At 43.4% G+C, this 13,169-nt stretch overlaps 2 protein-coding genes across 7 annotated transcripts in view; one reads left to right on the top strand and one right to left on the bottom strand.

Moving 5' to 3' along the window:
- Positions 1-655, bottom strand: part of KDM1B (lysine demethylase 1B) — a 26,715-nt gene extending 26,060 nt beyond the window's left edge. The window contains exons 1-2 of one of the 2 annotated variants that reach the window (XM_017808530.1): positions 566-647; positions 312-378 (exon numbers count right to left, since the gene is read on the bottom strand). The gene's annotated coding sequence lies outside the window, so the exon portion shown is untranslated. Of the gene's footprint in view, positions 1-311; positions 379-565 lie in introns of both variants that reach the window. The other variant, XM_017808531.1, reaches the window with a different exon arrangement.
- TPMT (thiopurine S-methyltransferase) lies at positions 647-13,169 on the top strand. Of its 5 annotated transcripts, none has more exons than XM_017808532.1 (10): positions 647-745; positions 1,181-1,342; positions 2,098-2,190; positions 3,258-3,390; positions 3,876-3,928; positions 7,691-7,765; positions 8,500-8,585; positions 9,583-9,627; positions 11,289-11,639; positions 12,384-12,525. In XM_017808532.1, exons 2-10 carry the CDS (start codon positions 1,203-1,205, stop codon positions 12,413-12,415), a joined length of 1,008 nt encoding a protein of 335 aa, XP_017664021.1. In that variant the 5' UTR covers positions 647-745; positions 1,181-1,202; the 3' UTR covers positions 12,416-12,525. The 5 variants fall into 5 exon arrangements, with proteins under 5 accessions (XP_017664021.1, XP_017664022.1, XP_017664025.1 ...); XM_017808533.1 differs by having other exon boundaries at positions 648-745; positions 11,289-11,416; positions 12,384-13,169; XM_017808536.1 differs by lacking the exon at positions 12,384-12,525 and adding an exon at positions 10,410-10,495 and having other exon boundaries at positions 648-745; positions 11,289-11,396.

The raw sequence follows: 13,169 nt of genomic DNA, 5'->3' as shown, positions 1-13,169 counted from the left end.
GAGAGAGAGGAAGCGAGAGCAGCCCGATTAACACGGACAGGGGGGACCGCGAAGCGAGCACATCTCTAAAACTCAGCCCCGAGTAAAGCGCCGGCGTCCAGCCCCGCGGCCGCGGGTGACAGCGCCCGCCCCCGTCCCGGACCGCGCTGTGACAGCTGGCGGCGGGAGCGGGGTGCCCAGGGGAGCCCCGGGGCAGGGCTGTCCCCGGGGCAGTGCTGTCCCGTCAGGGCTGTCATCGGGGCAGGCGGGGCGGTCCCTGGGGCTGCCGGCCGGCGGCGGAGCGGGCGCTGCGGCCGGAGCCTGGCACTCACCTCGGGGCCGGGTCGCTCGGGGGCCGGAGACCACATCCACGCGTGTCCGCGCCGCCTCCTGCTAGAGCTGCAGCGGGGGGGAGAAGGGTGGAGAAGAGGGAAGGAAGGGAGGGAGGGAAAGAGAGAAGGGGGAAGGAAGGGAGAAGCGGGGAGGTGAGGGCGGGGGCAGCGCTCGCACCTGCCCCGCCGCCCCGGGGAGGGGGCAGCCGGCGCCGCGGCGGGCGCTGCAGCTGAGGGAGGGAGTCACTCACCACCGCCGCCGCCATCCCCAGCGCCATCCTCCTCCTCCTCCCCGGTGCCGTGCACCCTCAGCCCGCCTCCTCCTGCCGCCGCTTCCGCTCTCCGCGGTGCGTAGCGAGGGGGAGGGCGGGGAGGCACCGCCCCGGCTCCGCCGCCTCGTGGGACCCGCTGCTGCCGCCGCCGCAGCCGTGCAGGTACCGTCGCTGCCGCGGCCGCCCGGGCGGGGGGCGCTGAGGGGGCGGTGCTGAGCCCCGACGGGTCACCCTGCGGGTCCCCCCGGCTGCAAGCCGCTGGTCCTCCCGCCGTCTGCCCGCGGGTTTCCCGTGAGAGAGAGAAGTGTCGGCATCTCCCTCCTCACTTACGGAGTAGGGGGGCTTCCAGATGGGTGCCAAACGACAGGCCAGTGGCCTGGACAGGGCGCGCTCAGCCGGCTTCGCCCCGGGAAACGGGGTCTGTCTGAAGCCATCGGTAGCAAGAGTGTGCTCTTTATCGTTCTGTACAGCTACACTGCTATAGTCACCAAACAGTAATCTCTTAAGATGCACTAAATTTTTGTTCGATTCGAAGAAATAAGAGCCAATTCCAAACTACGCGTTGGGTGGGGGTATTTTTTCTCTCATTTTTCACAGCTACTAGCACTCCTTGGAGACGATGGACCACTCAGCGAATGCACCTGGGCTCCTGGAAGGCTCTAATATTGGGTCACAGAAAGAGAGAGTGGTGACTGAGGAGGAATGGCTACAAAAATGGGAAGTGGGTAACATCGGGTTTCACAAGGAACAAGGACATCCGTACGTGACTTCACTCTTCTGCCTAAGCTGTTTTAAGAAATGCTGTGAAATTAATTACTTGACTCATTTGAGAAACTCTTAATTGAAAATGGAACATTTGCAAAAGGAAAATTATTTTATACGGGCACAGCTTGAAGCTAAAATAAATATACATATTTTTATGACCTACAATTGTCAAAAAAATGACAGAGAAAAGAAAGTATTGAAATTAGTTTAAAACTTTTGAGTCAGGTTTTAAAACTTGGATAGCTTGGCTAAAAATCTTAAATTTTCTGATGCAGAAGCTTTGCACTGCTTTTCATAAGTTGTGAAACCGAGGCCTGAAAACCATATGTGGAGGGCATCGGAGCAACTGCTGTGCACTGGAAAACAGGGACCTAAGAAAGCAGACCTGATTATGTAGTCTTTCAAGTCCTGTGTGAGTGACTTGACTGATACAGAAGTTCAATAATCATTCTGTTTAAAAATCTCTGTTATGGCCCTCTTAGAGGTGGGTGGGTTGGTCTGCTTACCTGAAAAGACAAACAGAAAAGAGAGCAACCATAAATGTGTTAATTTCTGACAGAAATGAAATTTACTTTCTAAGTAAATGGGAGGTGAATGTTTTTATTTCTAATGGCATGAAGCGGGTTGAGCTAAGAGACTGTGTTGCATCATGCAGTTTGTGTGCTACCTGCCACAGCGTGTAGCACTTGGTGTTTAATGTGTCAGCACAAATACTTGCAGAGTTAAGTAAAATGTGTCTTCTTCTGCAGGCTCCTCCAGAAGTATTTGGATGTTCTTTTAAATGGCAAGAGTGGACTGAGGATATTTTTCCCACTTTGTGGTAAAGCAGTAGAGATGAAATGGTAAAACACAGAATACAACAGCAAAAATCTCATTTGATATGGGGAGGGAGAGGGGGAATTCCCAGCCTTATACTGGCCAATGGAAATGTGCCACATCTCCACTGGTAGGAAAGCAGCGTCACTGGAAGCTGAAGGGAGGAGGAAGTTTGGTTTTATTTGCTGGTGTTTTGTATAGTAGCATAAATGGGATAGATAAGGATTAACCTGAAAGTGCTCTTCATTGTCCCAAGTTCAGCTTGGGGAATGCTGAATTTATGACAGACAGAGTGACTGAAGTCCTTACCATTGCTGGTTTGGGTAGCAATTCCATCTTAAATTGGTTGGTTGTGCCAGAGCACATTTTCAAGAGACCATGTAGCATATCATGCTGGGAATTTAAATGATTTGGGCTAAATATAACTTCCTCTTTTTTTATATTTATTATTTTCTTTTTACCTTTTTTGTTGGTGGAGGTTATTTTTTTAATTAGGCCTATATAAGCCAGTGGTTTTTTTCTTGGAGAGGGTGTCACAAACTGAAAAACTGTGACTGAGCTGCATCCTCAAGGAATCCAGTTAGTCCCAGTTATCAGATTTTATCACGGTTACTACTTTCCAGGCTGACTGCTGGCTCTGACATATGTTGCTGTTGCACTGAGCTGCAGCAGTGCAGAGGTTACCACACCTCCCTCGCTGGCTGTTCTTGCCAAGCCACAGAGCCAGCTAGGTGGACAACGTGCCTCAGCTGCCACAGTTCAGAGCAGAACACGTTTCGTAAATGGACAGTTTCTCTGTGTGACCACCTGTTTTCATTGAATCCATAAGAATAAATTAATACTTCATTGAATTTAAATAAAGCCTCTAAGTCCTTGTCAACTGTATGTCAAGGGGTGCTAATTTAAGCTCAGGTCATGGAGGGGAGGTGTTCAATATAATGTGAATGGTCCAGAAAGTCAGGATTAGGCATACCAATGCATCCTAAAACCAGGGTTTCCCTAGTCAATAAATGCTGCATGAGAGAGACACATTTGGTAAAGGCCCAACCTGTGGGCTTCGTGTTAACTTGGCACCTCTCTCTTCTGTGTGCAGGCTGGCAGACATGGGACACAACGTTGTTGGTGTGGAAGTAAGCGAACAAGCACTGAAGGATTTTTTTTCAGAACACAGTCTGCCTTATTGTGAGGAGCCAGTCCCAGAGATTTCAGGAGGAAAAATGTTCCAGGTATGTTTCCTACATTATCAAATGATCTGGTGTCATTAATCATGCAATGCAGACATAACTGAGCAAACAAGTTGTTCTGCTTTTATGCCTCTATTTTACTAGTAATTATTCACCTCTCCTGAAGAGGTCTGAAGGGAAGCTCTGAGCTGTAATTTTGGACTGAGAAGTTGTTTGTTTGAACTTACAACTTTGGCCTTCTTTTCTTATGACAGTGAAGCACCTGAGGGAATGTAAAGGGGATGTATTTTAAAATTGGACAGTTGCATGTCTTGATAGGCTAGAACCTCTCTGGAGGGGATAGGAGAGTTACCTCAGTAAATTAAAACTAAAAATATTTCTTACAGTTTTCCCCCATTACACATAAGTGTATATTTAAAAATAATATATGTGTATGTTTTAAGGTATAAAGTATAAATAAATACTTATGTGTGCATATTTAAAGATAGTTTGCTCATAAGTATTGTTTCCTTCGCTTTTTATTGTAGAGTACCTCTGGCAACATTTCCCTGTACTGCTGCAGTATTTATGATTTGTCCAGGTAGGAAAACACTGTGTTTTACAATTCTCTATAATAGAACATGCATTAGTACTGTCATAATACTGCCATTATTTTACTTGAATCAGACATAAAGATTTGTCAGGTTCTCTCAAGAAAACTCCCATTAATTTGTATGATAAATGTAGATAGCCAGTCTCCAACAGAAACTTAACTCTGTTGTTGACCATTAGGGATGCCAACTAATTATCTTTAAATGGGCTTCTTGTTCTAAGCCATTCTGTGAAAGCTATAGAAAGACATGTTTGCTTTTACAGTAAAACCAAATTATCTTTGACATTATTGATGAATTCTGTGGTGCAAAACACTAGCACTATCCCTTTATCAGAGTAGCTTTGTATAAGTAAAGAGAATATACCCAGAGGTGTCTTAGCATGATAGTTCCCTGCTCTTGCACTTCTTACTCAGACATGATTTTCCCTAGATTATAAGATTTTGGTGAAGTTTTTTGTGTTGATTTGCTTTTCTTACAAACAACTGTCAGGAACAAGAATTTGTTCCATGTGAAAAGAAGGAGATCAAGTCTTAATCTTTACTTCAATGGGCTTTCCAGAGCTAGTAGATATACAGGCTTAATAGATAGTTTAGGACACCAGAACATGGTGTTTACTATACAATCCTTTTTTTTTTTTTACCTCAATCTGCATAAATTGGAAAAAAAGACCGTTCATTACTAGAGTCCAAAGTGTTTCAGATCCTAGAACCTTTACTAAGACTTCTGCTCCTGCAGCTGACTCAATTTGGTTTGAGTAGTGTATGTGTAACTAGGCCTGCAAAGTGAGTGCCTGGGAAAAAAAGGGCTGTATATGAACATGACTTTGTAGATACTGCCTGATTTCTCCCCTACCTTACCCCTGCAGTGTAGCTACTGCTGCATAGATCCCTATAAATCCTTCTTGCTCTGAGCTAACAAGTTTCTCGGGGATTGCTTAAGCTTCTCAGAAATTTTTGAAAAATTCCATTATAAGTTTTGTAGCAAGTAGTGTGGTGAAACCTGTAACTTCCATCACAACATGGTGGAATTATACTTTGAAATGAACAAAATTAGGTAATTAGTGACAATTTCAGTGCATATTACTAGATCCAGTACACAGTTTCTCGTTGACAAAATAAATTGGCAGATTGATGTTCTGGGATGCAGAATGAACTGCATTCCCTAAGCAGTCAGCAGATACCCATAACTAGAAAAATGCACACACTCTTCCAATTTCTGTGCACAGACAATTTGATTAATTACCCAGTAATTATGGAAATTAAACTTATTTCTCTCTTGCTGAGCTTGGCCTATTAACAGGTCCTTTTGATCTCCGTTAGCCTAGCATTCTTTAGAGGAGAACTCAGATGTGCTGTTAACTTTTGTCAGAATGGGTCATTTCATAGACTCTTGCTAGTTAAACAGTAACAGGAATTACTGCTCTTTGTGGGAACTCTGGGACGAATGTAAAACAGTTATATTACACAACCATTGTACCTCCTAATACAATTATGGCTACAAGACCTTAAAAAAAAAAAGTAAAAAAATTGCATTGACTGAAACTACTAAACATATGCAGAGATATAAATTCACAAGTCTATTCCTTAAATCCAGTGGGTTTTCCACCAATATGTGAATTTCTGATTTGTGTGTTAAATTTTGTTAGTTGTAATAGTACCTAACTACAGATGTGCAGATGGGCAAGGAGCACCCAGATGCTCAGCAAGTCCTGAGATCTGGGCAACCAGGAGATCGGGGCAAGGCCACAGCATGAGCCTGCCTCCAGCCTGTGATGACTGTAGGCCCTGATGAAATCTGTGGGGAGTGGAATACATTAAATGCCTGTGTGGAGCCACCACCACCATTCCAGTTAGACCAGATTAAAGTTGGGAAGAAAAACCAAGTGCAGAAAACTTCAGTGGCTGGCCTGAGGTCATGCAGCAGACTTGTGTATGCAGAGAGGAGAACAGCCTCCAAGCCTCAGAAGATCAAGTTTGTCACCTTCCCCACTAGACTTCCCTTTGTGCTCCACAGGTCCATTGCTTGTTTAACTGTCTCCTTAAAAATCTCCCTTCAGTTAAGGGGGTGGTTATTTAAATTAGATGCTTAGACTTGGCAAACTTTAAAAGAAATCAGCACTTAAAAGTGTTATCATGTCTCATCTCAGTAGAGTGGGAAATACAGGATCAGCTTCTAGGTTAGATGCCAGAGACTTAGCAATGCCATTGCAATGAAAATAGCAGTGAGCAGAGAGAAGTTGTTGTGGTTTAACCCTGGCTTGCAGCTAAGCAAGCCCACTGCCCCTGTCATGGGATGATAGGGACAATCATAAGGGTAAAAGTGAAAAAGAAACTTCTGGGTTGAGATAAAAACAGTTTAATATTTAAAAATAAATTTAAAAAAGAAATCATAAGAAAAATTTAAAAGAAAACACAAACAGTGACCAAAGAGAGAGGAAAATAAAACCCCAGAAAGACAAGTGGTGCAAATGAAAACAGTAGTCCACCACCAACCAACTAATGCCTAGCCAGTCCGAAGCAGCGACCCCTCCTTCCCCTGTAGCTTCTCTCCCAGGTTTTTTTGCTGAGCATGACAACATATGGTCTGGAGTATTCCTTTGCTCAGTTGGGGTTAGTTGTCTCAGCTGTGTCCTTTCCCAGCTTCTTGTGCACCTCCAACCTACTCACATCATGGTGTCATGGTGTGAGGAGCAGAAAAGGCATTGATGCTGTGTGAGAGCTGCTCAGCAGTAACTAAAACAGCCATGTCTTATTAACACTATTTTCAGCACAAATCCAAAACATATCCCCATGACAGTTACTAGGAAGAAATATAACTCTACCCCAGCCAAAACCAGTACACAAGTGAAGGCAGAGGTGGTGCAATTGGACTCTGACACCTTCCCAGTAGGCCAAAAGGTATTGCACAATTCCATGCCGTATTTTTCTCACTAAGTAAACTTATTCAAACTTTCCTTTGCAATTTACATTATTACTACCTTATTATCTAAACTCCTTTTTTAATAATTACCAGAAACAAGGCTCTTTTTATGCCCCAAATATTCTTATCTTAGGGTCACACCCTGACTGCTCTTACCACCCCTCAATAAAGGCACTTCTTGATAGTCTTGCCCACTTGCAGGTTTTGGGTGGTCACTGAAGCCATCTGCCAGCATAACCAGAAGCAAAATTAATGTCAGTGATAGTGTTACACTGAGGCAAACAGCAGTGTAACTTACCTTTTCCAACATCAAACAAATTGAAAGCTGAAGCTAACTGTCCTGGGCATGTAGCTGGGAATTGAGGTGTCTAAAGTTACTGGATGTGCTGAGTTCAATGATAGTAAAGCAATAAGGCACCTTCCTTAGCCTGCATTTGAAATCATGGGTGGTTTTTAGAAGGTGGTCAAGAACTGTTGATGTGCTGAGTACATGTTAGTATTACTTCAAGGGTGACAGCATGGTGTGATTACCAAACACTGAGATGCGTTGCCTGAACGTGTTAAAGGTACATTCCTTCCTCCCTGCCTTGTCTCAGCACCTTCTAATGATGGGGAAACACCGACCAGTTCCAGCACCTTTTTACTATCGCAAGGCCATGTACCAGGGAGGTTTTTTGCGTTCCAGATCATATTAGTGTGGATCATGAAAATGCTGCACCATAACAAAAAGCTAGTGGGGAATCTGCATCCTTGTGACTTCACAAAGGTATCTGATCAAAGATGAAGATGCCTTTTTACTATTTTTAAGCCTTTTCCTTATCTCCCTGTAGCTCAATAGTTGGCAAGTTCGATGGAGTTTGGGACAGAGGAGCTCTTGTAGCTGTGAATCCATGTGACAGACAACGGTTAGTAAATTGCATTGTTATTGTCTTTATTCTGCTGTATGCAGCCACAAGTTTTTCCTCCTGCCACTTGTTGATGAGTCCTCTTTCGTGTAAAGGACTAACCTACACAAGTTTTTCTCTACCGCAAGCATCTGCTGCAGTCGCAGAGTGTCATACTCTAGATTTGTGAACTTCCTTCAGGAAGCCACTCTGCCTCTTGGTGGGAAAATATGTGGTTTGTTCCGACCAATTAGAAGCAGAGCTGCAAGTCTCATCTGAATTCTATTATTTCCCTTTCACCACATCTGCTTCTCTTCTCTGTGTTCTTTTTCTTCTCACTTCCCTTGATTCCAAATTTTCGTTCTTGCCTATAGCCAACCCAAATTTAGTTTGAACCTACTCCCATGATCTTTTAATTAGATACATAATCTTGAATTCACAATAATTTTAAAAGATCAGTACTGTATTGTGCACTGTATTCTAGACTGTGACAGGTGAATACTTGGTTTGTCTGTTAGTTTTGAGTTGAATATGCAAAAAAAAGGATAAATGCTTCTTTGTGAGGAGTAAACATAACCCTTTGAGGTTTTCCATGTGTAGCATGAATTTCATGCTCCTGAAATTCAAACTTTGTTTAGTCTTTATGCAGTTCAGTTCAAATGCACAGAAGTGCATGTTGCCTCTTTTGTTGAGTATTTTGAATGCTATGCTTGAATGCTTTACAAAAATAATAAAGTATAACTTTCTCCTTTTAGCTATGCCAGTTTGATGATCAACTTAATGGAGAAGAATTCTTCTTATCTCCTTGTTACAGTTTCATATGATCCAAACAAACACAAAGGTGAGAGCTTTGTACTGTTCACATTATGATTTTGTGTGCTTTAATACAAATTGTAGGTAGGTGTAATATATATATTTGTATCTTCTCCAAGTTTTTTATCTCTATAGCTTTGTTAGCTGATCACGCCAGTATAACTGTATGTTAAAAATTTTAGATGTTGACCAAGCTTGAGACTAAATTTGGGTTCTCTCTGGAGTTCTGACATGCTAAGGGTAAGTTGAGGACAGACATGGTATATTAACAATAAAATGAAACTGGAAGTGTGGCTGTGACAATGAAGCTGGAAGTGTGAATACTTAGTAACATCCTGTCTGGCCTCGGGAGCTTGAAACACTCCCAAGAACATCAGCTTTGCGCTGTTTACCCAATGCTTGCAACCAAACGTGTTGCCCATATTGTGCCTCTCTCCCAGCCACTACCATGCTCTGAATATACTTGGAAGAGGTGGAATTTTATAGAATCATAAGGTATTCTTTCCTTTTATGTTTTATACTGAAGTGTGAGGTATTTTAAAAGATTATATTTTTGTTAATATTAACACACAAAAGAAAAAGATTTCTTGCTGCTTTTGGGCCCCTCAACATAATTATCCCTGAAAAAATTAGGTCTTGTTTTCATAGGCAACAATAGTTTAATTCATTGCTTTCCCTCTTGCATTGTTCAACTTTTAGCTTTAATTATGCCATTGTAGTATAAAGAGATTGTAGGCTAGATTCACACAGCACACTGAGACTGTTGTATCCACGGCACATTCATGATTCCCTGGTTGTAGCTGGAGATGATGCAGCAGCAACACCTGAAGCTGTCTGGTGGCCCACCAAGGTATCACAAGTTCTTGGACATGTTGTTTTCTGGTTGTTGCTGATGGTGCTACATCCTGGGGCCCAGTTACAGGCCAGGTGTTGTGAGTGAAGGGGCTGGCTCTCCCACTGCAGTGTAAATATTTGTCTTCTTCCAGCATCTTCTGTCTGATTAGCTTCACCCCTTTTTTTTTCAGGCCCACCATTTTATGTTCCTGAATCTGAAATTAAAAGCTTGTTTGGTAAGTAATATTTCAGCTAACCCTTAGGAATTTTTTCCAAAATGAGTAAACATGTTTATATGCCTCTACCTTGCCTCTACCTGTGATGAGTGATATAGTCATTTGCTTCTTATCTAAGGGCTGGAGTCATGGAAAAATACCAGGAAAAATAAATACCATTTAGCCACAGGGATTTTGCAGTCAAGGAAAATTCTCAGCTCTCCAAAGGCTATGAAGAAAACCCAAGAGACAAGGAGACTCTTGTCTCCCTGTGGCATCTTTTTGTTCTCCCAGGATTCATACTCCACTCAGTGATCTTGTAGATGCTGTCTTAGTCCCACTTGACCATTTTGTCTTTGTCTGCACCTCATCAACCAGCTGCACTGGTTTTAATATAAGGCCTACCAGTGCTACATCTTCTGCTGTACTTTTGTGACAAAGAAAAAAAAGTAACATGCTACACAAAGAAAATGCTAAAAACATACCACTCAAATCCATCAAAATAATGAATGTTGGAGTTATGGCAGGATTTTAATTTTAAAAGTTCCTTTTGATATGCTTTAAAATTGCACTTTTAAATTTACAACTTTTTGAGACTCCTGCAGTGTTTGTGTGCAGTGAGTCATTGGTAAAGACAGTTGCATCCCAGCGCAAAAGAGACAGATAAGTTTTCTCAAGTGCCTTTATGTCACTGCGTTAAGGACTGTAAGGAAATCTGTGGATAAAATTTATTTTTTTCTGGAGAGTTTTCATTTTTCAGTAACTAATCATTCACTAATTTGTTACTCTTTCCTCCTTTTCAGGCAGCTGCTGTGAAATTCAGTGTCTTGAAAAAGTCGATGACTTCTCAGAAAAGCACAAACAATGGGGATTAGATTATTTTCTGGAGGTGCTATATATGCTAAAGTTTGTAGCTTGATTAAAATTAATTAAAATAACTTGCCTCCCATCTTCCTTTTATTTTTATCTCACATTTTAAAATGGGGCATTCTTAAAGCAGGCTCTAGTGTACAGAAAAATACCTGTGGAACATTTTTGTCTGTTTTTCTTACCAAGTCAGCTCTTCTACACAGCTGCCTTCACTGCCTTGATATGTGCACAGATTTTCTTAAACTCCATGCACAAACAAGCATTATTAAAGTATATCTTTTTCTTACATATCAATTCAAATCATCTGAGCTGGGAGAAAGAAACATTCCTGTTCCTTTTTGGCTGTTGCCGCTGTCTGCCCAGCATTCTGTGGATCAGCCTCGTCAGCTGGCAGCCCTGGGAGCAGTGGCCAGCTGTTGTTCAAACACTGTTTTCCGCAATGCTGGCCTTGCACCAGACCGGGCAGCTGGGCAAGAGAGGTGGGAAACTACTACTTTATGTCCCTGTTAGTTGTGAATATAAGTCCAGTGAAGACCTGGCAGTAAGCAGGCAAGGCAAGGCAAGGCAGCAGCTGCCAAAGGGGAATTACCATCAAGCAAGGAAGACTGGAGGGAAGCAAACTGGGTGATAGTAAAGGGGAGAGTATGAGGAGAAAATGTCCTGGCAGTTGTTCAAAAGTGTGCTGCTCCCTCACTCAAGAGCACAGCTATGAGCTGGCAAACCAGCACAGGGCTTGTAGGGTGAGAGGGTTCAAAGAGTGCCAAGTGAGCTGTGGGTGTTATTACTAAGCCATTTTCCATCATCTTTGAAAGGTTGTGGAGAACAGGAGGGGTGCCTGAGGACTGAAGAAAAGACAGTGTCACTTCAGTCTTCCAAAAGGGGCAAGAAGGAGGACCTAGGAACCTGCACGCCAGTCAGCTTCACCTCAATCCATGGAAAGGTGATGGAACAACCCATCCTGGATGTCATCTCTAAGCATGTGGAGGAAAAGAAGGTTATCAGGAGTAGTCAACATGGATTCACCAAGTGGAAATCATGCTTGACTTATCTCATAGCCTTCTATGATGCAATGACTATCTGGGTAGATGAGGGAAGAGTAGTGGATGTTGTCTATCTGGACTTCAGCAAGGCTTTTGACACTGTCTCCCATAACATCCTTGTAGGTAAGATCAGGAAGTGTGGGTTGGGTTAGTGGACAGTGAGGTGGATTGAGAACTGGATGAATGGCAGAGCTCAGAGTGTTGTGGAGAATCTAGATGGAGGCTGGAGCAAGCGGTGTTCCCAAGGCTCAGTACTGGCTCCAGCCGTGTCCAGCTTATCCATCAATGACCTCAATGAAGAGACAGAACATACCTGCAGTAAGTTTGCAGATGATACAAAACTGGGGGAGTGGCTGACACAGCAGAGTGCTGTGCTGCCATCAGCAAGACCTGGACAGGCTCAAGATCTGAGCAGAGAGGAACCTAGTGAATCTCAGTGAAGGCAAGTGCAGGGTCCTGCACCTGGGGAAGAATAAGCCTGGGCATCAGCACAGGCTGGAAAGTAACTCTGTGGAGAATGACCTGGTGGTCAACAAGATAGACAGCAGTGTGCCCTTGTGGCCAAAAAGGCCACTGGTCTCCTGGGATGCATTAGGAAGACTGTGGCCAGCAGGTCAAGGGAGGCGATCCTGGCTCTCTAATGAGCCCTGGTGAGGCCAAATCTGGAGTGCTCTGTCCAGTTCCGAGCTCTTCAGTACAAGAGAGACCTGGACATACTGGAGTGAGTCCAGCAGGGGGCTACAAAGATGCCTAGTGGACTAGAGCATCTCTCTTATGAGAACAGGCTGAGAGAGCTGGGATTATTTATCCTGAAGAGGACAAAACTGAGAGGAGATCATTAATGCTTACAAATATCTTTAATGTCAGTTGTCAAGAGGATGGGACCAGACTCTTTTTAGTGTTTCCCAGCAACAGGACAAAGAGCAACAGGCCCAAACTGAAACACAGGAAGTTCCATCTGAATATAAGGAAAAACTTCTCTACTTCGAGGGTGACAGAGTACTGGAACTTCTCCCCTTTGCAGCTTGTTTTGAAAGGAAAGTATGATTGCAATGTAGTGTATTCATCAAGAATAGAAGGCAAGTAAAAGCCATGAGGTTTTTTAGACTGTTGTAGTCCTAGAGCTGCAAATGGGTCTAATGATTTTAGCACAGCAGTCTTCACGCCTACAGCCCATCGCAACACTCGATATTGCTTGTAGATACTCATGTTTCAAGGTCAGGTCAACAGAGAGAAGAGATGTAGCCAGCAGGCCAGGGCAAGCTCAGAGCTGTTATTTTTGTATGTTTTCACTTCTGCTCACTACCGCAGCTACCAGGATAAAGCATCTCCTTTCTTTGAATCCAGAAATTTTTTTCTAGATGCAACGTGAGAGCTGCTGAATTTTATCTCAGACTTCCAGACACATGATAGCCTCAGAAGGCCAGGTGCTTGACATGAGGCTGCTGCATGTTCTGTGATGTCCTGTGCAGGACTCTCATGTGACAACCTGGCAAGAGCAATGCCATGTGCCAAATGAGCCATTTTGGGATGTGTAAGATGCCTTTGCCATGTGTGTACCCTGCAGTTACTCTGAGAATACACCATAAATACACCTTGCAGAACAAGCACATGCTGTTCATTGTACCTTACAAGACGTGTGTACTTACTTGT

This window comes from Lepidothrix coronata, unplaced genomic scaffold (assembly GCF_001604755.1).
Source record: "Lepidothrix coronata isolate B3197 unplaced genomic scaffold, Lepidothrix_coronata-1.0 Scaffold23, whole genome shotgun sequence".
Classification (NCBI taxonomy): Eukaryota; Metazoa; Chordata; class Aves; order Passeriformes; family Pipridae; genus Lepidothrix; species Lepidothrix coronata.
The sequence above is the reverse complement of the archived record's forward strand: the minus strand, read 5'-3'. Positions and strand labels throughout refer to the sequence as shown.